This window comes from Saccopteryx leptura, chromosome 2, assembly GCF_036850995.1.
Source record: "Saccopteryx leptura isolate mSacLep1 chromosome 2, mSacLep1_pri_phased_curated, whole genome shotgun sequence".
Lineage (NCBI taxonomy): Eukaryota > Metazoa > Chordata > Mammalia > Chiroptera > Emballonuridae > Saccopteryx > Saccopteryx leptura.
In genome coordinates, this window is record NC_089504.1 from 75,774,018 (window position 1) to 75,801,580 (window position 27,563).

General features: G+C 41.1%; 1 protein-coding gene across 1 annotated transcript in view; it reads left to right on the forward strand.

The window, feature by feature from the left end:
* The window catches only part of SNAPC3 (small nuclear RNA activating complex polypeptide 3), a 54,580-nt gene that overhangs the window by 22,992 nt on the left and 4,025 nt on the right, over positions 1-27,563 (forward strand). The window contains exons 4-7 of the mRNA XM_066368207.1: positions 9,465-9,569; positions 11,317-11,466; positions 23,164-23,246; positions 25,536-25,700. Coding sequence (XP_066224304.1) covers positions 9,465-9,569; positions 11,317-11,466; positions 23,164-23,246; positions 25,536-25,700 — 503 coding nt within the window. The remainder of the gene's footprint in view (positions 1-9,464; positions 9,570-11,316; positions 11,467-23,163; positions 23,247-25,535; positions 25,701-27,563) is intronic.

Here is a 27,563-nt window from a genome sequence, read left to right on the forward strand (position 1 = left end):
ACCGGGAATCAAACCCAGGATGTCCATATGCCAGGCCAATGCTCCATCCACTGAGCCAGCCAGCTAGGGCCTGTTTTAACTACTTTTAAATTTTCATTTAAGTGTCATGTGTATTCACAGTGCTTTGTAATCATCACCAGAATCTTCCATCATCCCAAACAGAAATTTTATACCCATTAAATAACTCCCCATTTTCTTATCCTCTACCCCCAATAACCTATGTTCTACATTCTCTCTATATGAATTTGCTTATAATAAATACTTCATATACCGTATTTCCACATGTATAAGACAATCCCATGTATAAGACGCAGCTTAATTTTGGGGCCTAAAATTTGAAAAAAATGTATTACATGAAGTTATTGAACTCAGGTTTTCTTCATCATAAAATTCATACAACTCATCGTCAAAACTCCCATCCATTAGCTTGTTCTCATCTATGTTTTATGATGAATTACTGTCTTCAACAATGAGCACAAAAGCAAGCGTGAAAAAGTGAGAAATGCAAGTAAGAAAACCTACAACCACTGTATAAAATGAGGCCCTGGCCGGTTGGCTCAGTGGTAGAGCCGTCGGCCTGGCGTACAGAAGTCCCGGGTTCGATTCCTGGCCAGGGCACACAGGAGAAGCACCCATCTGCTTCTCCACCCCTCCCCCTCTGCTTCCTCTCTGTCTCTCTCTTCCCCTCCTGCAGCCAAGGCTCCATTGGAGCAAAGATGGCCCGGGCGCTGGGGATGGCTCTATGGCCTCTGCCTCAGGTGCTAGAGTGGCTCTGGTCGCAACAGAGCGACGCCCCGAATGGGCAGAGCATCGCCCCCTAGTGGGCAGAGCGTCGCCCCCTGGTGGGCGTGCTGGGTGGATCCTGGTCGGGCGCATGCGGGAGTCTGTCTGACTGTCTCCCCGTTTCCAGCTTCAGAAAAATACAAAAAAAAAAAAAAAAAAAGATGCACTCAGTTTTTAGACCCCAAATTTTTCAGGGGAAAGTGCATCTTATACATGGGGAAATGCAGTAAGTGGAATCATGCTATATTTGTTCTGTGTTTGGCTTATTTTACTTAGCATTATATTTTGAAGGCTCATCTATGCTGTAGTTTGTATCAGAACTTCATTCCTTTTGGTACCTGACTAATATTCGATTGTATGTTCATCCATCTTTGATGGACATTTGGTTTTTTCCCACCTTTTGGCTATTCTTTTTTTTTTTTTTTTTTTTTTTTTTTTCTGAAGCTGGAAACAGGGAGAGACAGTCAGACAGACTCCCGCATGCGCCCGACCGGGATCCACCCGGCACGCCCACCATGGGGCGACGCTCTGCCCACCAGGGGGCGATGCTCTGCCCATCCTGGGCGTCGCCATGTTGCGACCAGAGCCACTCTAGCGCCTGGGGCAGAGGCCACAGAGCCATCCCCAGCGCCCGGGCCATCTTTGCTCCAATGGAGCCTTGGCTGCGGGAGGGGAAGAGAGAGACAGAGAGGAAGGCGCGGCGGAGGGGTGGAGAAGCAAATGGGCGCTTCTCCTATGTGCCCTGGCCGGGAATCGAACCCGGGTCCTCCGCACGCTAGGCCGACACTCTACCGCTGAGCCAACCGGCCAGGGCCCTTTTGGCTATTCTAAATAATGCTTTTGTGAACATTAGTGTACAAGTATCTGAGTCTGTTTTCAGTTCTTTTCAGTATATACCTAGGAGTGGGATTGTTTGGTCATGTGGTAATTCTGTTTTAACATTTTGAGGAACCACCAAACTGTTTCCCACCATGGCTCCATCATATTACCTTCCCACCAGCAATGAAGGGAGGTTGTAATTTCTCCACATTCTTGTCAACACTTGTTATTTTCTAGTTATTGATAATAAGCCATCCTATTGGGTGTGAAGTGGTATCTTGTTATGGTTTTGACTTGCTTTTCCTTAATGATTAGTGATGTTGGGCATCTTTTCATGTATTTATTGATTATTTGTATATCTTCTTTGGAGAAATGTCTATTAAAATTCTTAATTTTTTTTTTTAACGGGGACAGAGAGAGAGTCAGAGAGAGGGATAGATAGGGACAGACAGACAGGAACAGAGAGAGATGAGAAGCATCAGTCATCAGTTTTTCATTGTGACACCTTAGTTGTTCATTGATTGCTTTCTCATATGTGCCTTGACCGTGGGCCTTCAGCAGACTGAGTAACCCCTTGCTTGAACCAGCGACCTTGGGTCCAAGCTGGAGAGCTTTTGTTTTTTTGCTCAAGCCAGCTGAGCCTGCACTCAAGCTGGCAACCTCGGGGTCTTGAACCTGGGTCTTCTGCATCCCAGTCCAACACTCTATCCACTGCACCACCGCGTGGTCAGGCCTTTCTTAATTTTTTAATTGAGTTTTGTCTTTGTTGTTGAATTATAAGAGTTCTTCATATATTCTGGATATTGGACCCTTGCCATATATTATATATAATTTTAAAATATTTTCTATTACTCTCTTGATAGTGTCCTTTGATATACAAACATTTTAAAATTTGATGAAAGTCACTTTATTTGTTCTTTTATTATCTGTGAATTGGGGTCATATTTAAGAAAACATCACCATATTCAATGCTTGGATATTTTCCCTCATGTTTCCTTTTAAGAGTTTTGTGGTTGTAGGTATTAGTTAAGCCTTTGGTCCATATTGAGTTATTTTTATACACTGCTCACAAAAATTTTAGGGGATTAGAAAATGTGCAGATACTCCAGTACTTTCAGCCTTTTGTATAGTGCATTTTCATCAGTGAAATAAAGGTTGGTTTTGCATCTCATTTGCATAATCAAACAACTTTCTTTGACTTGTCATTTGCTTTTCTGATGTTCTTGTGTAATAAAAAAAAGTCAAATACTTCTTTTATTTAATCACTTCATATTCATTTTGAAATATCCCCTAATTTTTGTGAGCAGTATATATGGTATGAAGTAAAGGTTCAACTTCATTCTTTTCCATGTAGATATCTACTTTCCCTAGCATAAGTTGAAGAGTGTCTTTTTCTTACTGAATAGTCTCGGGACCTTTGTTGAAAGTCAATTGTATTACTAGGTTTATTTCTGAGTTCTCCATTCCATTGGTCTCTATGTCTGTCTCTATCCTGATTCCACATTGTTTTCATTACTGTACCTTTGTGATCATTTTTGAAATTTGGAAATGTTAATCTTTCCATTTTTTAAAAATTGTTTTTAGCATAGGATTTTCTATTTCTGCCCCCCCCCCCCAATTTGAGATTTTGATAGGGGTTTCATTGAATCTGAATATCATTTGGGTGTTATTATCACCTTAACAATGTGGTATAGTTTTTTTCTATAGAAGTCTTTCATCTCCTTTGTTAAATTTATTACTAAGTATTTTATTCCTTTTGGTGCATTTTAAATGGAATTGTTTTCTTAATATCTGTTTCAAAGATTGTTCATTGCTACTGTATAGAAATACACTTGATTTTTATGTGTTGGTTTTATATCCTGCAACTTTGCTTAATTTGTTTATTAGCTCTAACAGGGTTTCTTTTGTGTGAATTCTTTAGGATTTTGTACATAGAAGATTATGTATGTCATGTCCCCACAAACAGATAATTTTATCTCTTTATATTGTGGTTCACTTCCTGTCTTTCTTACTTCTTTCCTTTTTTGCTCCTTGCCTAATTGCTCTGGTTAGAATTCCTTGTACTTTGTTTAAAGAGGTGGCAAAAGTCACATCCTTATCATTCATTCACCATTGAGTATGATTTTGGCTGTGAGTTTCTCAAATATGACCTTTATCATGTTAAGTTTCCTTCTCTTCCTAGTTTATTGTGTTAGCATGAAAAAAGAAATTGGATTTTGTCAGATGCTTTTTCTGCATCAGTTGACATGATTTGGTAGAATTGACCAGTGAAATAATCGAGTCTTGGGCTTCACTTTGTTAGGAAGATTTTAATTACTAAGTCACTCTCCTTACTCATATAAATCTATTTAGATTTTTCTATTTCTTTTTGAGTCAGTTTGGATTCTTTTCTTTTGCTAGCTTTGGGCTTAGTTCTTTTTCTAGTTTCTAATTGTATATAGTTAGGTTATTGATTTGAGATTGTTCTTTTTTTTTTTTTTTTTTTTTTTATATAATTTTATTTTTTTAATGGGGTGACATCAATAAATCAGGATACATATATTCAAAGATAACAAGTCCAGGTTATCTTGTTCAATTATGTTGCATACCCACCACCCAAAGTCAGAGTGTCCTCTGTCACCTTCTATCTTGTTTTCTTTGTGCCCCTCCCCACCCCCTATCCCTCTCCCATTCCCCCCTCCCCCCCTCGTAACCACCACACTCTTATAAATGTCTCTTAGTTTCACTATTATGTCCCACCTACGTATGGAATAATACAGTTCCTGTTTCTTTCTGATTTACTTATTTCGCTTCGTATCATGTTATCAAGATCCCACCATTTTGCTGTAAATGTTCCGATGTCATCATTTCTTATGGCTGAGTAGTATTCCATAGTGTATATGTGCCAGAGATTGTTCTTTTTAAGGTAGGTGTTTACAGCTCTACATATTCTTTTTGTACTGCTTTTGCTGCATTTTATCTGTTTCTTTTTCTTATGTTTTCATTTTCATTTGTATCAAGGTATTTTCTAATTTCCCTTGTGATTAGTTTTTGACCCATTGGTTATTTGTGTTGTTTAATTTTCACATGTCTGAATTTTAAAATTTTTCCTCCTGTTACTGATTTCTAGTCTCATAAATTGTGATCAGAAAAAAATATTTGTTATGATTTTAGTCTATAAATTTATGAAGACTTGGTGGTCTGTCTGGACGCACACTTGAGAAGTGCACTTGAGAAGACTGTTCTGTTGTTGAATGGAGTGTTCTGTATATCTGTTAGGTCTCATTGGTTTAGTGTTGTTCCAGTCTTCTCTTACCTTGTTAATTTTCTGTCTGGTTTCTCTGCTCATGGAAATTGGGGTATTGAAGTTTCTAACTCTTACTGTAGAATAGTCTATTTCTCCCTTCAATTCTGTCAATTTCTGCTTCATGTATTTTGGGGTTCTGTTCTTAGCTTATATGTTTATAATTACTGTATCTTCTTGCTGGGTTTTATGAATACATAATGTCCTTCTTTGTCTCTTATATAATGTCTTTTAACTTAAATAACATAGCCACCCCAGCTTTCTTTTGGTTACTATTTATTCTGTTACTCTTAGTCTGTTCTTTTACTTTCAACTTCTTTGTGTCTTCATATCTAAAATGAGTCTCTCCTAGAGAGTAAATCTATGTATAATTGATCAAGTGTTTTATGCAATCTCTGAGTCTTTTTGCTTTTTGAATAGGAAAGTTTAAGCCAGTGGTAGTCAACCTGGTCCCTACCGCCCACTAGTGGGAATTCCAGCTTTCATGGTGGGTGGTAGTGGAGCAACCAAAGTATAAATAAAAAGATAGATTTAACTATAGTAAGTTGTTTTATAAAGATTTGTTCTGCCAAACTTAGCGAAAATCCGACATAAAGTACTTGGTAAGTTATTATTATTATATGCTTTAACTTGCTGTAACTCTGCTGTATAAATTTTATAAAGTAAAGTTACTTCCCTACTTTATAAATCACCATTACTGTGGTACCGGTGGGCGGTTAGAAAATTTACTACTAACAGAGATACAAAAGTGGGCGGTAGGTGTAAAAAGGTTGACTACCCCTGGTTTAAGCCATTTACATTTACAGTAATTACTGATTATTGTTTTGTTTTTGGAAAAAAAGTTATAAACCAAAAATACAGCAATACTGGCTTTCCTATTTACCTTTGTGGTTACCTTTCTCAGTGTTTTATTTTGTTTTGTTTTGTTTTTTTTTAGTTTTATTTATTCGTTTTAGAAGGGGGAGAGAGAGAAAGGGATATGAGCAGGAAGCCTCATCTCCCATATGTGCTTTGACTGGGCAAGCCCAGGGTTTTGAACTGGTGACTTCAGCCTTCCAAGTTGACGCTTTATCCACTGCACCACCACAGGTCAGGCCTTTTATCAGTGTTCTTTATTTCTTCTAATGGATTTGAGTTATTCTCTAAAACGATCTTTTGTTTTTTAAATTTTAAATTTTATTTAGAAAGTTAACTTTAACAGGGTAACATTGTTCAATAAGAGTAAAGCCTGACCAGGTGGTGGCACAGTGGATAGAGTATAGGACTGGGACACGGAGGACCCAGGTTCGAAACCCTGAGGTCACCGGCTTGAGCACAGGATCATCCAGCTTGAGCAGGGGCTCACTAGCTTGAGCACAGGGTCACTGGCTTGAGTGTGAGATCATAGACATGACTCCATGGTTGCTGGCCTGAGCCCAAAGGTCGCTGGCTTGAGCAATGCGTCACTTGGTCTGCTATAGCTCCCCGGTGAAGGCACATATGAGAAAACAGTCAATGAACAACTAAGGTGCCACAATGAAGAATTGATGCTTCTCATCTTTCTCCCTTTCTGTCTCTTTGCCCCTACCTGTTCCTCTCTCTGTCTCTGTCAAAAAAAAAAAAAAAAAAGAGCACATAGGTTTCAGGTATACATTTCGATAACATTTGAACTGTTGATTATGTTGTATACCCATCACCCAAAGTCAAATTATTTTCCATCATCTTATATTTGTCCCTGCTTACACCCTTCCCCTTCTCCCCACCCCCTCCACCACATCCTCTTCCCCCTGGGAACCACTTTACTTTTATCTATGTCTGTGGGTCTCAGTTTTATAAAACGGTGTTTTTTACTGCCAATCCTCCAGAAATTTTGTGCCAATCCTCAGAAGTATGAACCACCCTGACATTGGATGAAGATTATAGACCCAGTGATCTTAGTTGAATTCAGTTATGCTTAGGGTGATTGCCACTTATTAGCCTGTTATATTGATGAAAATACTACTGAGGTTGTTTTAGGAATCTTTGGAACTTGTTGGCTTGTTCAAATAACCTATTGCACAGTACAGAGCATTTACAAATCATGCATAATAGACCAAAAGCTTTTGTACAAACTTATGTAGCCCTGGCTGGTTGGTTCAGTGGTAGAGCATCAGCCTGGTGTTTAGATGTCCCAGGTTCTATTCCTGGTCAAGGCACACAGGAGAAGCGCCAATCTACTTCTCCACCTCTCCCTTTACCCCCATCACTCTCTTTTCACCTCCTGCTGCCATGGCTCAAATGGTTCTAGCAAAGTTGGCCATGGGCACTGAGGATGGCTCCATGGTCTCACCTCAGGTTGCTAAAATATAAAATAACTCAGGTGCCAAGCAACGGAGCAGTGGCCCAGATGGGCAGAGCATCACCTGATAGGGGGCTTGCCCAGTTGGTCCTGGTCAGAGTGCATGTGGGAGTCTGTTTCTACCTCTCCATCTCTCACTTAATAAAACAACAAAAAAAACCCTTTGAAGACTTACGTAGTATTCAATGTATCATACATGTGAAGCACCAGCATATACCGTGTTGCACTGTTATGCACACTATGATAAAACTTTATTGGTCAGCTACATTTCCAGCTGACCACATCACCCATCCCCAAGTGTAAAAATGTTGAAAGCCATTGCTCTAATGTTTTTCCAATATCAAGTAAAGAACTTTTTTTGGCATTTATTATAGGGAAAATCTACTGATAATGAACTCCCTCAGCTTTTGTTTATCTGAGAAAAATGTCCTAATTTCTCCCTCATTTCTGAAGGATAGTTTTTCCATGTATAGAATTCTTGGCTGACAGTTTTTTTTTTAGGCCTTTAATATGTAGTCCGCTGCCTTCTTGTCTATAAGGTTTCTGGTGAGAAACTGGCTGTTAATCTTATTAAGGAACTTGATTTCCTTTAGCTCTCTATATGTGGTTTTCTTTAAGTTATTGAGTACATTCAACATCGTCAATTAGTAATTTTAACACCCAAGCTTCCTCAAGGGTGATTTCTGTCCAATTCTTTTTTTCTTTTTAATGGGCCATATTTTCCTGTTTCTTTATGTATTTTATAAATTTGTGTTAAGCACTGGACATTCGGAGTATGTTTTTTTGTTTGTCGAGGGCTGGAGCTATTTCTGACTTTTCCAAACTATTTTTACAATGTGTATATCCCAAGTTGTGCATTATCACCAGTGTTTCTATTTTATTATCTCTGTGGTCAACCAGTGGCCTTTCTCTAAGTGTCTACCTCCACAAATGAACCAGCAACCTCAGCGTGCCAGGTCTGTGCCTTCCTTACCCACTGTGCCACCACTCTACCTCCACAAATGAAAAAAAAGTTTCTTGTTCCTTTAAATTTTCATTGTTTAAAAAATATTTTTTGTTTATTGATTTTTAGAGAGAAAGGAAGGGGAGAGACAAGCATCAATTTGTTGTTCCACTTATTTATGCATTTATTGGTTGATTCTTATATGTGCCCTGACCAAGGATTGAACCTACAACCTTGGCGTATCAGGACAACACTCTAACCAACTGAGCTATTTGGTCAGGGTTCTACAAATTTTCCAATTGCTGTTGTTTGGGGAAGACACAGCTGGCAAGGGGGCTGAAACCAAGGCGAATATCTGTCTGCACCAGGCCTTCAGGGCATCAATAAACCAACCAAAACACACAACCCCCAATTTTTGAAGAACAGAGTCCTCATTGCCTGTCTTGGCATCAGTCATTACTTCTAGGACCATGAACTGCTATCTGCACATTTGCAGCAGGGTTAAAACTGGGAGAATTGTAGTTAGTTTGCACCTTTTGCTTATTTATGAAAAATCAGCACCTATCCCTTCATCAAGCACACCCCTGGTTGATACTATAAGTACCTGATCAGGTTCTAGAGTTCTAAAATAGTTGATTCTGATCTCTCTTCCCATCTTAATTGGTTGCTTTGGTGGAGGGACTGATCCTTAGAGCATCTACTTCACCATTTTGTATGGCATCACTCCTACTGATTTTTAAATCATCATTTGCACCTTTAACCAGTCCACTCTGGTGGCCCCTATTTTATAGTTATTAAGCACATATAAAAGAGATTGTAGTGTATTAAAGATTTGACAATGTTGTAAAAAGCAAGAGTTTTAAAAGCCAAATATATCTGTATTTACATCCTAACTTGTTGGTTTACTTGTTGTTGGGGTAAATCTGAACCTTTGAGCTTCATCTGTCAAATGTCTCTCATAATAATATGAGATGAGATGTGTGAAGATTAGTAACTATAAATGCCAGTGTTCTATCAGCATTCGTTTATATTCCTGTTATTCCTGTTTTATCATCAGTTGATAAGTACTTAGTGCCAGACATCTTACTAGGTGCTTTAAGTATACATTTCCAGCAACAGTTCTATAAAATAAATATTTTCTGTTTTTTATAGATGATGAAACTAAAGCTTAATGACGTTTTAACAATTTTCTTGATAGAGAAGTAGGAGTAAAAATCGGGGTAGTTTGACTCAGTTATTGATTATAGTCATTGTTCCACACCACTTCTTATCTAAGTCATGGTGTCACAGTTTAAACTCTTATTAATTTCCTCCTTCAGGAGTCACATGCCATAGGGAAAAAGCCTGAAAATCCAGCAAACATGATTAATGAAGGGGAACTTATCCTATCCGTGAATATCTTGTACCCTGTAATATTTCATAAGGTCAGTAGAAAAAACTTTTGGATTCCACAGATAATATGAGTGACTTTTGTCAAGTGGTTTAATTATTTGAAGAGTCATATTCCTTAGGGTTCAAAATAAATGCAAGCAAGTGCTATTCTTGAGCTCTTTGTTTTAATAAGGAATATTATAAGATCAAATTTCAGATAATCTCGTGATTAATGGGATGACAGTTGGAATGCATACCATTGTTTGTGTAATGGAAGCAACTACAAGTTTATAGAAATCCACAATGATTCTAATTATAAATATCATGAGGGTTGTTTATTTTTTCACTAGAAGGAGTAGGGTGAGTTTTGCTCACCAGTTTAGAATACTTGGGAAGTTGTTTAACTAAAGACAGCTCTTTGATGAAAATGTGGAAATTAACAGGTCAGGGATATCTAGGAATTCCTTAGGAGTCTCTAATAAAAAGAACTATCCTATACCAAAATGTATGTATTCTTGATTTGCCAGATAGATGTCATAAACTTTCATGAGGCTTAATTGAAATATTGCTATACATAAATTACACTTATGAGTAAATGGGCTTCTATGAAGCATCTGGAATATAGTTAGTACTGCTTGTCTTGTCGGATGAAGATCTCAAACTACCAGTCAAATAAAACAAAACAAATAAAATGGAACCTCTGGGTTTTTAACATTAGAGTAGTGAATAGATTGCTTGAATTCATTGTACTTCCAGGAAATTTTGAAAGACAGTGCTGGTAGATAAAGTTATAGTCCACAGGCTTTTCATGCTAATGTCATTTTTGTAGCATCTTGATTATAAATTGCAGCTTAAAGTAAAAAAGTTTTATTTCCAAGTATCTTAGTCTATTCTGGCTTCCATAACAAAATGTCACCAACTGGGTGACTTATAAATAACAAATTAATTTGATAGTTCTGCATGCTGGAAGTCCACGATCAGGGTGCCAGCATGCTCAGGGGGGGCTCTCTTCTAAGCTGATGATTTTTCCTACCAGAAAGGGTGAGGAAGCTCTGCGGGATCTCTTTTATAAGAGCACTAATCCCATTCATGAGAACACCCTCATGACCCAGTTACCTCCCAAAGGCCCCACCTCCTACCACCATCACTTTGGGTGTTTAGATTCCAACGTACAAAATTTGGGCAGACACCAACATTCAGAACATCACACCAAGTGTCTCCGTTATACCCGTGGATTTTAATATATGGAGGTGACTGAGTGACAACACTAGAGGTTAATGTCATTGAAAGATTTTTTTACTACTTACATTTCCTGAGAGGAGGGGGTATGCCATGCTATGAATAGGCCCACAGCAGGAAGCACCAGAGTCAGGAGAAAAGGAGGAGGGGAAGGCATAGGCCATAGCCTTTATTAGGTTTTCTGCAGGAAAGACAAGCCAAGACAGAGTGGACAGTTTAGGCTTGACTAGTTTGAGTAATTCTAGGGTGCTCTGGGGCAGAGGGGTTGTCCCTAGTTGTCTATAGCTTGGCTTGGTATGTGAAAGTTAGATAAAGGAGGTGGTTTTAGCATATGGGCTCTGTATCACAGGGGAGATGTAAACAACTTTGGCCATTAGTTTGGACCTGTAATTAATGAATGCCAAATAGACAAATACAGAATTTTAAAAAACACAGCACACCAGGTTAGGGGAATAACTTAAATTTAAAAAACCATTAACTTAATTCATATCTGATCATGACAGTATTGTGTAATTACTTATTTCTAAGTGGACACTTACTTATTTACTGTTTGACTTTTAGCACAAAGAACACAAACCATACCAGACGATGCTGGTATTGGGCAGTCAAAAGCTCACGGAACTACGGGATTCAATCTGCTGTGTCAGTGATCTCCAGATCGGTGGGGAATTCAGCAACAATCCTGACCAAGCCCCTGAGCACATCAGCAAAGTAAGGTGATTTTTTTTTACCCCCATAAAGCAAGAAGAAATAATGGTTACTCCAGCAGGGTCATAAATATTCCAGTAAATCCTTTCTTCTTCAAAGCCATTCCCTCATAGCCTGTCTTCTCCCTGCTCTTTATCACCAAGATCTTTTCAAAGATTAGGTTATACTCAGTTTTTATTTGCTCATATCCATGTCATTTTCACCCATTCTTTGTATACTCTTCCTTCAGAGATCATAGCAACTACCTAGTTGTTTAATTGATTGATTTTTTTTTTTTTTTCTAAGCAAGAGAGAGACAGGGACTGACAGACAGGAAGGGAAAGAGATGAGAAGCATCATTTCTTTGTTGCAGCACCTTAGTTGTTCATTGATTGCTTTCTCATATGTGCCTTGACTGGGGAGCTACAGTAGAGCGAGTGACAACCTTGCTCAATCCAGTGACCTTGGGCTTCAAGCCAGTGACCTTTGGGTTAAAGACGGTGACCATGGGGTCATGTCTATGATCCCACACTCAAGCCAGCAACCCCACATTCAAACCGGTGAACCCGCGCTCAAGCTGGCCACCTCGTGGTTTTGAACCTGGGTCCTCAGCATCCCAGGCCAACACTCTGTCCACTGCACCACCACCTGGTCAGGTTGATCTCTTTTTCCATGTTGATACAACTTGATTTTGCTGTGGCATTTGAATTTTCTGTTCACTTTCTCTTTTTTCAAACTCTGTATGGGTTTGTTATAACTGCCCCCAGCAAAGGACTGGAGTTTACCTGATAATCTCACTGCCTGTAGGAGGACCTGTCAGTTAAGCACCAATATCAAACAGGAACCTAGCAATGATGTTTGTCATTGCTGGTGTTTCCCAGAGTGATATTCTCAAAATGACAGAGAAACCTTACATACTTACTGGATAAGTATGGAAAGGACCAGAATGGTAGGCTGGCTATCCACGGAGTTTTCAGAAGGGCTCTTTTGCCCAGTGAAGTAGTAGGGCCTTGATCTTCCTGAATTTTATCATGGGCAAGCTTGAACTAACTGTTACCTGGTGCAGTTGGCAGAGGACCTCAGATCTACTGGCCCACATAAGAGGGGCAGCATCTCTTATAGAACAGGAAAAAGATATTTGGACCAACCAGCACGGAGGTAGAGTCTGGGCAGACACCATCACAATCTGTTTTTGCTCATTCCTATGCCACCAGCCACATAAATGTTATAACTTAGGTTTTATCTCAATTGTTCTTACTTTAATTTTTCCCCTGCTCTTTAACCCAATTTTCATGGTTTTACATGTATTCCAATCTCTGTTCATCTCTGTGTATAGCCACATTCTCTCCTGATTTCTAAACCATTATTTTAAATGCCTACTGGACATTTCTACGCAACCTCAGTGCTGCCTGGTATTTTTACTGCATCTCTGTAGTTGATTCCCTCTACCCCTTTTCAAAGCAACTGTTTCCTTCCTTCTGAAACTGCCAACATTTTCCCTTCATGGCTTACCTCTAACTGAAAACCTTGCTGTTTATTTTACTGAGAAAATAAATTAATCAGAAAAGGATTTTCCATCCCTTTTGCCCACATTTACCCATCTGCCCACGCACCTTGCCTTCCCACCGGTTAACAGTGGATGAACTTGACCAGCTGCCAAGCCAAGGTCAGTCTGTGTGGCCACTGGGTTCCTCCCAATTGCTTAACCAAGGACTTTGTTCTTATAATTATCCCCTCTTGTCCCTGTATCATCAGTCTTTTGTCATTGTGTCATCTCTCCCATTAATGCAAGAATATGCTGTAATATATCTCCCATCCTGACACCTGTTTTTTTATTTTTAAAAACAGAGTCAGAGAGAGGGACAGACATACAGGAAGGGAGAGAGATGAGAAGCATCAATTCTTTGTTGCAGCTCCTTAGTTGTTCATTGATTGTTTTCTCATATGTGCCTTGATCAGGGGGCTATATCAGAGCAAGTGACCCCTTGCTCAAGCCAGTGACCTTGGGCTTCAAGCCAGCGACTTTTGGGCTCAAGCCAGCGACCCTGCATTCAACCTGGATGAGCCCGTGCTCAAGCCAGTGACCTCAGGGTTTCGAACCTGGGTCCTCACAGTCCAGCGCTCTATCCACTGTGCCACTGCCTTGTCAGGCCTGACACCTGTTCTTTGGTGGTGGTTGTTGTTGTTGACACCTGTTCTTGACAGTGTATCTTCCTCTAGCTAATGGTGTTCCCCACCATTCCACCAAAATGAGTGTAGTGCTGCCATCATAGAGTGAGTTCTCATCTTACTTGATTTCTCATCAGTGTGTGACACAATTGAACATTCCTTTCTCCTTGAAACACTTTCTTTTTTTTTTTTTTTTTTTTTTTATCCATTTTTAGAGAGGAGAGAGAGAGGTAGAGAGAGAGACAGAGAGAGAGAAGGAGGGAGGAGCTGGAAGCATCAACTCCCATATGTGCCTTGACCAGGCAAGCCCAGGGTTTCGAACCGGCGACCTCAGCACTTTCTTTACTTGGCTTTTAGAACATTAGACCCACTTTATTTTCTTCCTCCCTGACTGACTTTTAATTTCTTTGCTTGATGATTCTCATCTATCTGACTTATAAATGCTGTTAAGCCTGTGAATCGATTGTCAGACTTCTCTGCGTACTGACCTTGCTTCTGTGTATACTCCTGAGGCAACCTCTTCCAGATTCATAGCTATTAATACTACAATTCTCAGATGAGTGTATTCAATCCAACGTCTTCTGAACTCCAGATTTACATATCCAGTGACCTCAACAGTTTTTATCAGCTGTCTTAATAGCCATCACAAACTTAATGTGTTCAAAAGCAAACTCTAGCTCTCTCTGCTTCCTCATGTCCAATACCTTCTCCAGTGTCCCCATCTCAGTGACTGTGCCCACTCTACTTCGTTACTTATGCTAACAACCTTGGAGCCATCTTCGCCTCCTTTTCTTCCCACATTGAAGGCGTCAGGAAGTATATACTTCAGCTCTACTTTTCAAAATGTACAGTGTTTGGGGTCTGCCCATGGCGCTGGTCCTTCGCAGGCATTGTCACCTCCGGCCCAGACTGCTACTGTGCCTACTGAGAGGTCTTGCCGTCCCTTTGCACTTCTCTCTACCCTCTGTGCCGGCCACAATGATATTTTCAATCAGATCTGTAGAAGCTTCCCTCTTAACATCTAGAGCAGGGGTAGTCAACCTTTTTATACCTACCGCCCACTTTTGTATCTCTGTTAGTAGTAAAAATTTTTAACTACCCACTGGTTCCACAGTAATGGTGATTTGTAAAGTAGGGAAGTAACTTTATAAAATTTAGCCCTGGCTGGTTGGCTCAGTGGTAGAGCGTTGGCCTGGCGTGCAGAAGTCCCGGGTTCGATTCCTGGCCAGGGCACACAGGAGAAGCATCCATCTGCTTCTCCACCCCTCCCCCTCTCCTTCTTCTCTGTCTCTCTCTTCCCCTCCCACAGCCAAGGCTCCATTGGAGCAAAGTTGGCCCGGGCGCTGAGGATGGCTCCATGGCCTCTGCCTCAGGCGCTAGAGTGGCTCTGTCGCAGCAGAGCGACACCCTAGTGGGCAGAGCATCGCCCCCTGGTGGGCGTGCCGGGTGGATCCGGTCAGGCGCGTGCGGGAGTCTGTCTGACTGCCTCCCCGTTTCCAGCTTCAGAAAAATACAAAAAATAAAATACTGATCTCACCCACAAAAAAAATAAATAAATAAATAAAATAAAATTTATACAGCAGAGTTACAGCAAGTTAAAGCATATAACAATAATTATTTACCAAGTACTTTATGTTGAATTTTCGCTAAGTTTGACAGAATAAATCTTTATAAAACAACTTACTATAGTTAAATCTATCTTTTTATTTATACTTTGGTTGCTCCGCTACCACCCACCATGAAAGCTGGAACGCCCACTAGTGGGCGGTAGGGACCAGGTTGACTTCCACTGATCTAGAGGTAAAATTTGAAGTCCTTATCGTAGTCTACAAATGGTTCATTATCTGAACCTTTCTGCCTTCCAACATCATAGCCTGACACCGTCTCCATCAATTTTTGCCTTCAAACCACACTGCCATTCTTGCTATTTCTCACATAAGCAAGATTCTTTTCAGAGCCTTTGCATCTTCTGTTCTCACACCCTAGAATGTTCTGCACCCAGATATTCAGTTAGCTCACTCCTTTGTTTCTTCCTGGTCTCAGGTGTCACATTGCAGAGAGATCTTTCCCTGCAGCCTCCAGATTACTATTCTCTTCCCCTGTCATGCTGTATTTCTTTTTTTCTGAAGTTAGAAGTGGGGAGGCAGAGAGACAGACTCTCGCATGCACCCAACTGGGATCCACCCGGCAAGCCCATTAGGGGGCGATGCTCTGCCCATCTGGGGCATTGCTTCATTGCAACTGGAGCCATTCTAGCACCTGAGGCAGAGGCCACAGATCCATCCTCAGTGCCTGGGCCAACTTTGCTCCAGTGGAGCCTTAGCAGTGGGAGGGAAAGAGAGAGACAGAGAGAAAGGAGAGGGGGAAGGGTGGAGAAACAGATGGGTGCTTCTCCTGTGTGCCCTGGCCGGGAATCGAACCTAAGACATCCATGCGCTGGACTGACACTCTTATCAATGAGCCATCCGACCAGTGCTCTTTTTTTTTTTTAATTACAGTTTGCATTCAGCACTATTAACTATTATTTTCAGGTGCACAGCACAGCAGATAGGCATTCATGTAGGTTACACAGTGTTCCCTCTGATTTTTCAAGTGCCCAGCTGGCCCCATACATTGCTTTTACAGTATTATTGACTATATTCCTTATGCAGTACTTTACATCCCCACGCCCATTCTGTAATAGTCGATCTGTACTGAATCCCATCACTGTTCCTCACCCGCTCCCTAGGCACCCACCCCCTCTGGCATTCATCAGTTTGCTCTCTATACATATACATCTGTTTCAAGTTTGTTTGTTTGTTTATTCTTTAGATTTCACGGGTGAGTGATCTCATATGGTATTTGTCTTTCTCTGTCTGGCTTATTTCACTTACCATAATATCCTTTAGGTTCATTCATACTGTCACAAATGGTAACATTTTATTCTTTTTTATGGCCCGGTAATATTCTACACACTTGATCTTAGCCAAAAGGCTGAGAAGTGATAATAATATTCATTGTGTATTTGTACCCCAACTTTTTTATTCACTTGTCTATTGATGGGCACTTGGGTTGCTTCTGTATCTTGGCTATTGTCAATAATGCTGCAGTGAACATGGGAGTTCATTTATTCTTTCAAATTAGTGTTTTGGGTTTCTTCTGATATATACCCAAAATTGGAATTGCTGGGTCATAAGGCAGTCCCATTTTTATTTTTTGAGTAACCTCCATAATACAGCCTTTTTAAAAAATTTTTTTTTTAATTTTTTTTAAAATTAATTTTGATAGACTGATTTGTGTGTGTGTGTGTGTGTGTGTGATAGAGAGAGAGGGAGAGAGAGAGAAAGAGAGAGAGAGAGAAAGAGAGAGAGAGAGAGAGAGAGAAACAGGGAAACATTGATTTGTTGTCCCACTTATTTATGCATTCATTGGTTGATTCTTGTATGTGTTCTGACTGGGAATCAAACCTGCAACCTTGGCATGTCTGGACCATGCTCTAACCAGCCGAGCTATTGGGCCAGGACCATAATATATTTTTTTAAGTAGCATTCATCACTACTTGATGTCATAGTATATATCTGTCTGTCTTCCGTGACTTGGATATAAACTCTGTGAGGATAGGGGTTTGTTTTGGTTTTTTTCAGTGATGTATCGTTATTGTTTTGATGATGTATGGCACAGAGGAAGTGCTTGAACAGTTGTTGAATAAATGAATGAAACACAGAAACAAGCTCTATGTTTAAATTAAAATTAAACTTATTCTATCATCTCCCTTTTTCTTTAGCTCAAACTCTCCCTTTTCATTCCTGTTTATTCTGCCATAATAGCTCCAAACTCTTGTTTTTTTCTATTGCCATATATTTTAGTTAGAGACTTTCTAATTTATCTTCCCACCTTTACACATTCCTATACATACCATTCAAAGTGCCTTTCAAAAATAAACACCAAGAGTGAATCTAAGGTAAACTGTGGACTTTGGGTGATATGCTGTATCATGTATGTTCATCCCTGCTAACCAATGTATCATTCTGGTCAGTGAGATTGATATTGGAGGAGGATATGATGTGTGGGGAAAATATCTGTATCACTCTCAGTTTTATTTTAAACTTAAAACTTCTCTATAAAAATAAAGTCTTTAGCCTGACCAGGGGTTAAGTAGTAGTACAGCCTTGGCCTGAGACTCAAAGGACCCAGGTTCAGAACCCTGAGGTTTTCAGCTTGATGAGCACAGGCTCATCTGGCTTGAGCACAGGCTCACCAGCTTGAGCGCGGGATTGCTGGCTCGAGTGTGGGATCATAGACATGACCCTGTGGTCACTGGCTTGAGCCCAAAGGTCGCTGGCTTGAGCAAGGGGTCACTGGCTCAGCTAGAGCCCACCCCTACCCACACCCCCATCAAGGCACATATGAGAAAGCAATCAATGAACAACTAAGTTCTTCAATGTACAACTAAATTCTGCCACAAAGAATTGATGCTTCTCATCTCTCTCCCTTCCTGCCTCTCTGTGTCTGTCTATCTGTCTGTCTGTCTCTCTCAAAATAAATACATAAATAAGTAAAAATAAAGTCTTTACAAAAAATTGACCCTGTCATTCTCCAATTTAAAAATTTCAGTGGGTCTCCGCTGCCTGTAGTGCAGGCTCTTTGGGCCGACATACAGGGCCCTTTGTACTGATGGGTCCCATGTTAACTCTTCAGACTATTTACCCACTATTTTTTCACCTTATGCTTCAGCCACAAATGAATATGTTTATCTTTCTCAAGCAAAAAAGTATCTACCATACTTTTTTTGTGCCTCTGTTTGAACATGGTAGAAAGTCCTTACTTCCCTCCATCTGTCTGGTGAGTTCATATTCCTATTTCCAAGTCCAGGTCAAAACTCACTTATTACGTAAAATTTTTCCTGACCTCTCTTTGCCACTCTGGCACCATTTCTTGTCCATTGTAGTACTTGTAATAATATGCTGATACTATTTGGTATGTCTGCCTGCCCCACAAGGCTGGCTGTGTCCCAGTCTTTTTGGTGACTGCATGGAGACCAGCATCATGACTCACACCAAGATTTCACTTACATTGTCTGAGTTCCACTGAAATGGTTTGGATCTTCAGGTTTGCCATCTCAGTGCTCATGAAGATTGATATTAGATTTAAGAGAAACAGGTGCAATTTCAAGACTGTATGCAGACCTGGTAATAAGAGATTCTTCTTTTAAAGAAGCAGCAATCCAAAATTTCTCATTTCTACCAAAAAAAATTTTAAAAAGCTGTAACTATAAAGTTTATAAAATCAGATTATTAAGGAAATTATGAATTTTATCCCTCTCGTTCCAGTTATGTCACCACTGCTCAGCGTGGTTTGTGTCAGATCTGGGAATTGGTCTTACTTCCAGGAACCCTGCGGAGTGTTTGTAACCAGGCTTGCTTGGCTTTTTATGTTTGTATATGAGCTGATGCCTTCAGCAGCTCGTTAAGCAAGGGGCTACATAACCCATGGTCCTATTTTAATGTTTACACATCTGCTGTTATATTTTTTTTGCCTCTTTCATCTATTAAAATAATACCTCTGATTATTGAGCACTTAGCATGTGCTAACTGTACAATATGCTATGTTTGGAAAGAATTGTCACTATTTTACAGTAAGAAGAAGATGGGTCAGAGCACTGTCATGATTTGCCCATGTTCAGTAGCAGTGGTAGAGGCTGAACTCAGACCCTTGGGAACTCACCTTGGAAGCGTAGTTGAGGAAATGAGAATCTTTATTCCAGCCAATAAGTAAGACTTTTGAGTAAAAACCTTTCTTTGATTAATTTGGTATGTGAGAGAGGACTGGTAGAGTGAGGCCAGTATATTTAAATCTCTTTAAAAAGTTTGTGTCTAAAATGTGTTATCTTTTTTTTTTTTTTTTTTCTGAAGCTGGAAACGGGGAGAGACAGTTAGACAGACTCCCGCATGCGCCCGACCGGGATCCACCCGGCACGCCCACCAGGGGCGACGGTCTGCCCACCAGAGGGCGATGCTCTGCCCCTCCGGGGGGTCGCTCTGCCGCGACCAGAGCCACTCTAGCACCTGGGGCAGAGGTCAAGGAGCCATCCCCAGTGCCCGGGCCATCTTTGCTCCAATGGAGCCTTGGCTGCGGGAGGGGAAGAGAGAGACAGAGAGGAAGGAGGGGGGTGGGGGGTGGAGAAGCAAATGGGCGCTTCTCCTGTGTGCCCTGGCCGGGAATCGAACCCGGGTCCCCCCGCACGCCAGGCCGATGCTCTACCGCTGAGCCAACCGGCCAGGGCCTAAAATGTGTTATCTTTTAACACTTCTTTTTAGAGTACAGTAGTTCAAGAATGGAGTGCATTTTTAAAATACATGTATAAAATAGTGCTCATACTTTTAGCTATTTTTAAAATGGCTCCTCACATAAATTTTTTTTTAATGTATTAATTTTAGAGAGGGAAAAACATCAATTTGTTGTTCCACTTATTTATGCATTCATTAGCTGATGCCCTGACAGGGGATGGAACCCTCAGCCTTAATGTATTGGGATGATGCTCCAGCCAACTGTTCTTCATGTTTTTGTTTTTGTTTTTGAAAGACAGAGAGAGAGTCAGAGAGAGGGATAGACAGGAATGGAGAGATGAGAAGCATCAATCATTAGTTTTTCATTGCGCATTGTGACACCTTAGTTTTTCATTGATTGCTTTCTCATATGTGCCTTGACCGCGGGCCTTCAGCAGACCGAGTAACCCCTTGCTCGAGCCAGTGACCTTGGGTCCAAGCTGGTGAGCTTTGCTCAAACCAGATGAGCCCGCGCTCAAGCTGGTGACCTCGGGGTTTCGAACCTGGGTCCTTGGCATCCCAGTCTGACGCTCTATCCACTGTGCCACCGCTTGGTCAGGCTGTTCTTCATGTTTTAATGTCCAATTCTGTGATTTTTTTTTTTTACTTTACGAAGATGAGGTTTTTTTGGTCTGTTTGGGGTTTTTTTGCCAGTCTCCCTCTCTCTCTCTCTTTTTTAGTGAGAGAGAGAGAGAGAGAGACAGATAGGGACAGACAGGAAGGGAGAGAGATGAGAAGCATCAATTCTTTGTTGCAGTACCTTAATTGTTCATTGATTGCTTTTTTATCTGTGCCTTGACCCAAGGTGGGGGAGGGCTCCAGCTGAGCCAGTGACCCCTTGTTCAAGCCAGCAACCTCAGGGTTTCAAACCTGGGTCCTCTGCATCCCAGGACAATGCTCTATTCATTGCACCACTGCCTGGCAGGCACATCTTCTATTCTTAACTATTTGTATACTGAGATGAGAAAAAGTTTTTAATAGATGACTTAAAATTTAGATAGAGGCCCTGGACAGTTGGCTCAGTGGTAGAGCATTGGCCCAGCATGTGGAAGGCCTGGGTTCAATTCCCGGTTAGGGCACACAGGAGAAGCGCCCATCTGCTTCTCCACCCTTCCCCCTCTCCTTCCTCTGTATCTCTCTCTTTTCCTCCTCCAGCCAAGGTTCCATTGGAGCAAAGTTGGCTGGGCACTGAGGACAGCTCTATGGCCTCCGCCTCAGGCACTAGAATGGCTCTGGCTACAACGGAGTGACACCCCAGATGGGCAGAGCATTGCCCCCTGGTGGGCATGCCGGGTTGATCCCTGCCCGGCGCATGCGGGAGTCAGTCTGACTGCCTCCCTGCTTCTAACTTCGGGGTGGGGGGGATTAGATGGAAAACACTTTTGTTCTTTAGAGTCTCCTTTCCAGTTAATAATTATGCTAAAGCATGAAGTTGCCTAAATCAAATAAAGTTCTATAGAAACATTTTGTAATGAACAAAATTTTTATATGCATTAAACCTTGTTTTCGTTTCCAAAATAAGGCAGTAGTTATTCTTTCAGAACCTTTATTTTGGACCATATGATGAGGGTTAAGAAGTATGTTAAATGGCATATTTTTTGCTAACAGAAGCCAGACATGGCATTATGCACATTATGTCCTTTATCTCTGCCACCACCAGGGAAGAAGGTAATGGCTTTACTCACATTTTACACAAAGAAAAAGAGGTTCTCCCAGATGTAGTGAGCTGTCCAAGGGGAAACAGCAAAACCAGTCTTGTAAGGGTGTCTGACACCAACGCTAGTTGGTCTGTAAACAGGGAAATAAAGACAAAGAAAAATAGAAGCTTTAAAGAAGTAGCAGAGAAATTTGGTTATCTTAAGGTAGAATTATTTTGATACCTGAGGGTTCTATATCCTTTATAGTTCATAAACTACTTTTTATTCTCATCATAATCCTGTGAGATAGCATGCCAGGTATTATTCTGATTTTACAGGTGAGGAAACTGAGGTCCAAGGAATAAGTGTAGGTTAAGGCAAAGAACACAGGTCTTTTACCGTCTCCCAGGAGCTCTAATTCGAAGTATATGTTGCAAGATGGGGCTGACAGAATGGTTCTCGGCACTGCTTGCACATTTCAGTTTCTTGGGGAGCTTGGGACAACACTAGTGCCTGAGCCACATCCCCAGACAGTCTCCTGTAATGGATCTGAGAGGATACTTGGTTTTCGATGTTTCTGTGATTCTGTTATGCAGTCAGGAGTAAGAGAAATGCCTTGGATGAAGGCATTGGATAGACTGAAAGTTAAGAAACCTAACAGTTCAGACCAGTTCTGCAACTATTAATGGTAGTTTGGACAAGATTGAGAAGAATAGAAATTCACATTCTGCCTGCCTAAAATTATTAAAAAACATAAAGAGGCCCTGGCCGGTTGGCTCAGTGGTAGAGCGTCGGCCTGGCGTACAGAAGTCCCGGGTTCGATTCCTGGCCCGGGCACACAGGAGAAGCGCCCATCTGCTTCTCCACCCCTCCCCCTCTCCTTCCTCTCTGTCTCTCTCTTCCCCTCCCGCAGCTGAGGCTCCATTGGAGCAAAGATGGCCCGGGTGCTGGGAATGGCTCCTTGGCCTCTGCCCCAGGCGCTAGAGTGGCTCTGGTCGCAACAGAGCGATGCCCCGGATGGGCAGAGCGTCGCCCCTGGGGGGGCGTGCTGGGTGGATCCCGGTCGGGCGCATGCGGGAGTCTGTCTGACTGTCTCTCCCCATTTCCAGCTTCAGAAAAAAAAGAAGAAAAAAAAAGAATTTTTATAAAAGCACATTGGAAAAAAATTTTAATGACAGATAAACATAATTCCATGATTATTGTTATCACTGGAAATACACCAAAGATGTCTGTTTAGTTTTTAGTTCTGACATCTAAAGTAACTGTCACTGCTGTGCATGCATACAATAAAATAATATTGGAGTTTATTTCATTTCTGTTTGGGTTTTTTTCATGAATCTCAGAAGAATATACAAATTTAAATTAACCCTAGTGATTAAAATAGCAATAGGATAAAATTTTACATTATACTTGGTAACTAACATAATATTTGTCACATAGGAGGTCTCCATTAAATATTAAACAAATTAATGAATGAGCTGAGCCTAGTCTATGAAGTTGCATAAAGTTACTGTTAAGCTATTAGTGTGATCTTATGACATACAAATTTTAAATTAATACTTAGAGCATTTTTATAATTCTTTCTCCCAATACCATCTGTTTCCTTATAGGACCTGTACAGATCAGCCTTCTTTTATTTTGAAGGAACATTTTACAATGATAAAAGATATCCCGAGTGCAGAGATTTGAGCAGGTACAGTTGCCAAAAATCTTCTCAAAGTCTTTGATTTCTAGTTCTCAGAATGGTATTATCTCCATAAATCCTTTCATTGATCTGTGAAGGATCTTTACTTAGGAATTATTTTGTTAGGTTGTTTTGTTTGACTTGGGGTAAAAAATAATCTCTCAGTTTTTTGGGGGGGTTACAGATAGGGACAGACAGGAAGGAAGGGAGAGAGATGAGAAGCACCATCTCATAGTTGTAGCACCTTAGTTGTTCATTGATTGCTTTTTCATATGTGCCCTTGACCGGAGGATTCCAGCCGAGCTAGTGACCCCTTGCTCAAGCCAGCGACCTTGGGCTCAACCCAGCGACCGTGGGGTCATGTCTGTGATCCCATGCTCGAGCCAGTGACCCTGCTGGTGACCTTGGGGATTTAAACCTGGGTCCTCTGTGTCCCAGGCTGATGGTCTATCCACTGCGCCACAGCCTGGTCAGGCTCTCTCTCAATTTTTTAAGACATTTTTAGAGTTGGTCTAGGTACCAGTAAGTTAATGAAAATTTTTATTTCATGAAGAAAATTTTTCTACCAAAAACAGATGTCAGCCATTTCAGGATCTTTGCCAGCTGTCCAGATTTTTTTTTTTTTTTTTTGTATTTTTTCTGAAGTTGGAAGCAGGGAGGCAGTCAGACAGACTCCCGCATGCGCCCGACCGGGATCCACCCAGCACGCCCCCCAGGGGCGACGCTCTGCCCACCAGGGGGCGATGCTCTGCCCATCCGGGGCATTGCTCTGTTGCGACCAGAGCCACTCTAGCGCCTGGGGCAGAGGCCAAGGATCCACCCCGCATGCCCACCAGGGGGCAATGCTCTGCCCATCTGGGGCATCACTCTGTTGCAACCAGAGTCATTCTAGTGCCTGAGGCAGAGGCCATAGAGCCCTCCTCATCGCCCGGGCCAACTTTGCTCTAATGGAGCCTCGGCTGCGGGAGGGGAAGAGAGAGACAGAGAGGAAGGAGAGGGGGAGGGGTGGAGAAGCAGATGGGCGCTTCTCCTGTGTGCCCTGGCCAGGAATCGAACTTGGGACTCCTGCACGCCAGGCCGACGCTCTACCACTGAGCCAACCGGCCAGGGCCTCAGATTTTTTTTTTTTTTTAATGTCTACTAGTTTAGAAATTATAATCTTGTTTGAGCCTTAGATATATCTAAGAAACTAAATGCCTCTTAAACACTTTATTAATGTCTGTTATTCGTATTAGGTGATAGTTGTAAACTAACCTTTTACTATTTTTCTGCTTATTAAGTGTATACAGTTGTTAGCCTGTGGTGATATATATGATTAACATGAAATCTAGGTCTAATTATCATGTCAGTTAGACCAGTGGTCCCCAACTCCCGGGCCACGGACCGGTACCAGTCTGTAGGCCATTTGGTACCGGTCTGCAGAGAAAGAATAACTTACATTATTTCCGTTTTATTTATATTTAAGTCTGAACGATGTTTTATTTTTAAAAAATGACCAGATTCCCTCTGTTACATCCGTCTAAGACTCACTCTTGATGCTTGTCTCGGGTCACGTCCCACCCTAAAGGCTGGTCCATGAAAATATTTTCTGACACAAAACCGGTCAGTGGCCCAAAAAAGGTTGGGGACCACTGAGTTAGACCACCAGTTTCCTAGCAACTAGAGTAGATATATATTTATATTTTTTATGAGTATTTATATAAATATTCTCATAATAGCCAGTTGTATTTATAATCTAATGTAGCAGTTCTCAATCTTAGTGGCCTTAGCATTTCTTTATATTGTAAATAATTGAGGATTTCAAGAGCTTTTTGTTTTTGTGGATTATATCAATACTATATTACAATTCATACTAACAAATATTTTAAATATTGACCAATTTAAACAGTCGCATTAAACATTAACATTAATGTAACATTTTTGTGAAAAATAATGTTTTCAGGACAAAATATTGAGAAGAGTGTCATTGTTACACACTTTCTATTTAGTGTGAAGTGATAACCTGTCCTGTAGCCTGCAGAAAAATGGTCATTTATGAGAGAGTAAGAATTAAAAGGGCAGCAAATAAACATTTTAGGATTATTGTAAAGATGATTTTGACCTCGTGAACTCCCATGGGGTTTCAGGAACCACACTTTGATAACTGCTGCTCTGATGATTGCCATCTCAATCAAGATGGCAACTGTCCAGTTCATTGGGTGAGCCAGGTTTTGGGAAGTACTGCAGTCACAAACCGTTTTCTGTCATTTTTATTTTTTTGTGGAGCAATGATATATTCTCGCCTCCCCCCCCCCCCAGAACTATCATTGAGTGGTCAGAGTCCCATGATAGAGGCTATGCAAAGTTCCAGACTGCTAAAATGGAAGATTTCACCTTCAATGACTTACATGTGAAACTGGGTTTTCCCTACTTATACTGTCATCAGGGAGACTGTGAGCATGTTATCGTTGTTACTGACATAAGGTAAGTGGCAGTAGTCAGAACATTTTATTTGTTCTGGTGTATTTTTCTCTTTTACAGTATAAAAGCACAGGTTTTTGTGTTTTTTTAGTAAGAAATAAAAGTAATATCAGTGCAGCATGGCTTGGAAACAGCAAAAATAAGGACTTTCCATGCAATGACCGATTTTGTGTTCTCTATTCTTTTTTTGGGGGGGGAAATATATAATAAGAAATGCTTTACTGTTTTATTAGAAGGTTAAAAACCTGTAAATACTTTTACAAGTATCTCCCTTTGGATATTGGACAGCTGTTACTAGGGAGGTAGCCATCTGCTTTGTGTACCATATCAGTCCTCTGCAGGTTGGCAGCTGTTTCTCGGTTTTCTTTTGCCAAAATCTGAAGGAGATAAAAGGGAACTGGGGGAAGAGAAAACTGATTCTAATATATGACAAATGTGAAGTCTTAAATGCTTTCATAAAGTTTTAAAGTGGGAAGGACTAAAATTGTTTAAAATGAGATTTTAAAATTAGTTATAAATTTTATATAGTGGTATCTTCTTTCTTCCTCATAATAAAGCTTTTCATTTCTTTATTGGGAAATCTCAGTTTGTGAAAGACAGTATATAGGAATAAGCCCTGTTCTATGTCCAGTTGGATTCCTTCTGAGAGATCATTTTAAGTATTTTTGTGGAGCACTGATACACTGTGTATTTATTATACCAGTAATAGGAATTGATACTTCAGAAAGTCCTTGCTTCCATGTTTTTGGGATCTCAGTCTCCAGAACTTTACCTCTCACTGAAAACAGAATAGATAAGACATAAAGGGAACTCCCAAAATGAAGCGAAAGGGAAATCCCAGAATGATGGCTGTCTAGCAGAGCTGGAGAACAGCTTACTCCAGAGACTGGAGCAGGATGGAGGGCTTGGGAAGGGTGCCCAGAGCTGTTAGACCTCCTGTTGGTGCATTCTGTATAGAGCGTATATTTACCGTTCTGTCAGAAAATAGGGAACTGAATTAGTGATGGGTACATGGACAGCTTACCAAATGCAAGCATGAGGGAATTAGTAGCTACAGTAGAAAACTATTAAACAATAAAAGGAACCTGTAGTCTTATTATGTAGCTTACTTGGGTGGCAGTAGTACTGATTCATCAAGATTTAAACATTGACTTTCTATTTACCCACAGTTAGAGTAGTTTTGTAGAGAGATGTTGAAGAGCTAAATTAAAAAGAAACAGTTAAGAATATAAGTCAAGCTCTGGCCGGGTAGTTCAGTTGGTTAGAGCATCATCCCGATACTTCCAAGGTTACGGGTTCGATCCTCGGTCAGGGCCCATACAGCAGTCAACTAGTGAATGCATAATAAGTGGAAAAACAAATCGATGTTTCTCCTTCCTTCCCTTTCATACCCTCTCCGATCTTCCTTTCTCTCTAAACCAATGAATAAAACTAAATTTAAAAAGAGAAGGTATACCCTGGCCGGTTGGCTCAGTGGTAGAGTGTCAGCCTGGCGTGCAGAAGTCCCGGGTTCGATTCCTGGCCAGGGCACACAGAAGGGTCCATCTGCTTGTCCACCCCTCCCCCTCTCCTTCCTCTCTGTCTCTCTCTTCCCCTCCCCGCAGCGAGGCTCCATTGGAGCAAAGATGGCCCGGGCCATCTTTGGGGATGGCTCCTTGGCCTCTGCCCCAGGCGCTAAAGTGGCTCTGGTCGAAACAGAGTGACCCCCCAGAGGAGCAGAGCATCGTCCCCTGGTGGGCAGAGTGTCGCCCCTGGTGGGCGTGCCAAGTGGATCCCGGTTGGGCGCATGCGGGAGTCTGTCTGACTGTCTCTCCCCGTTTCCAGCTTCAGAAAAATACAAAAAAAAAAAAAGAGAGAGAGAGAAGG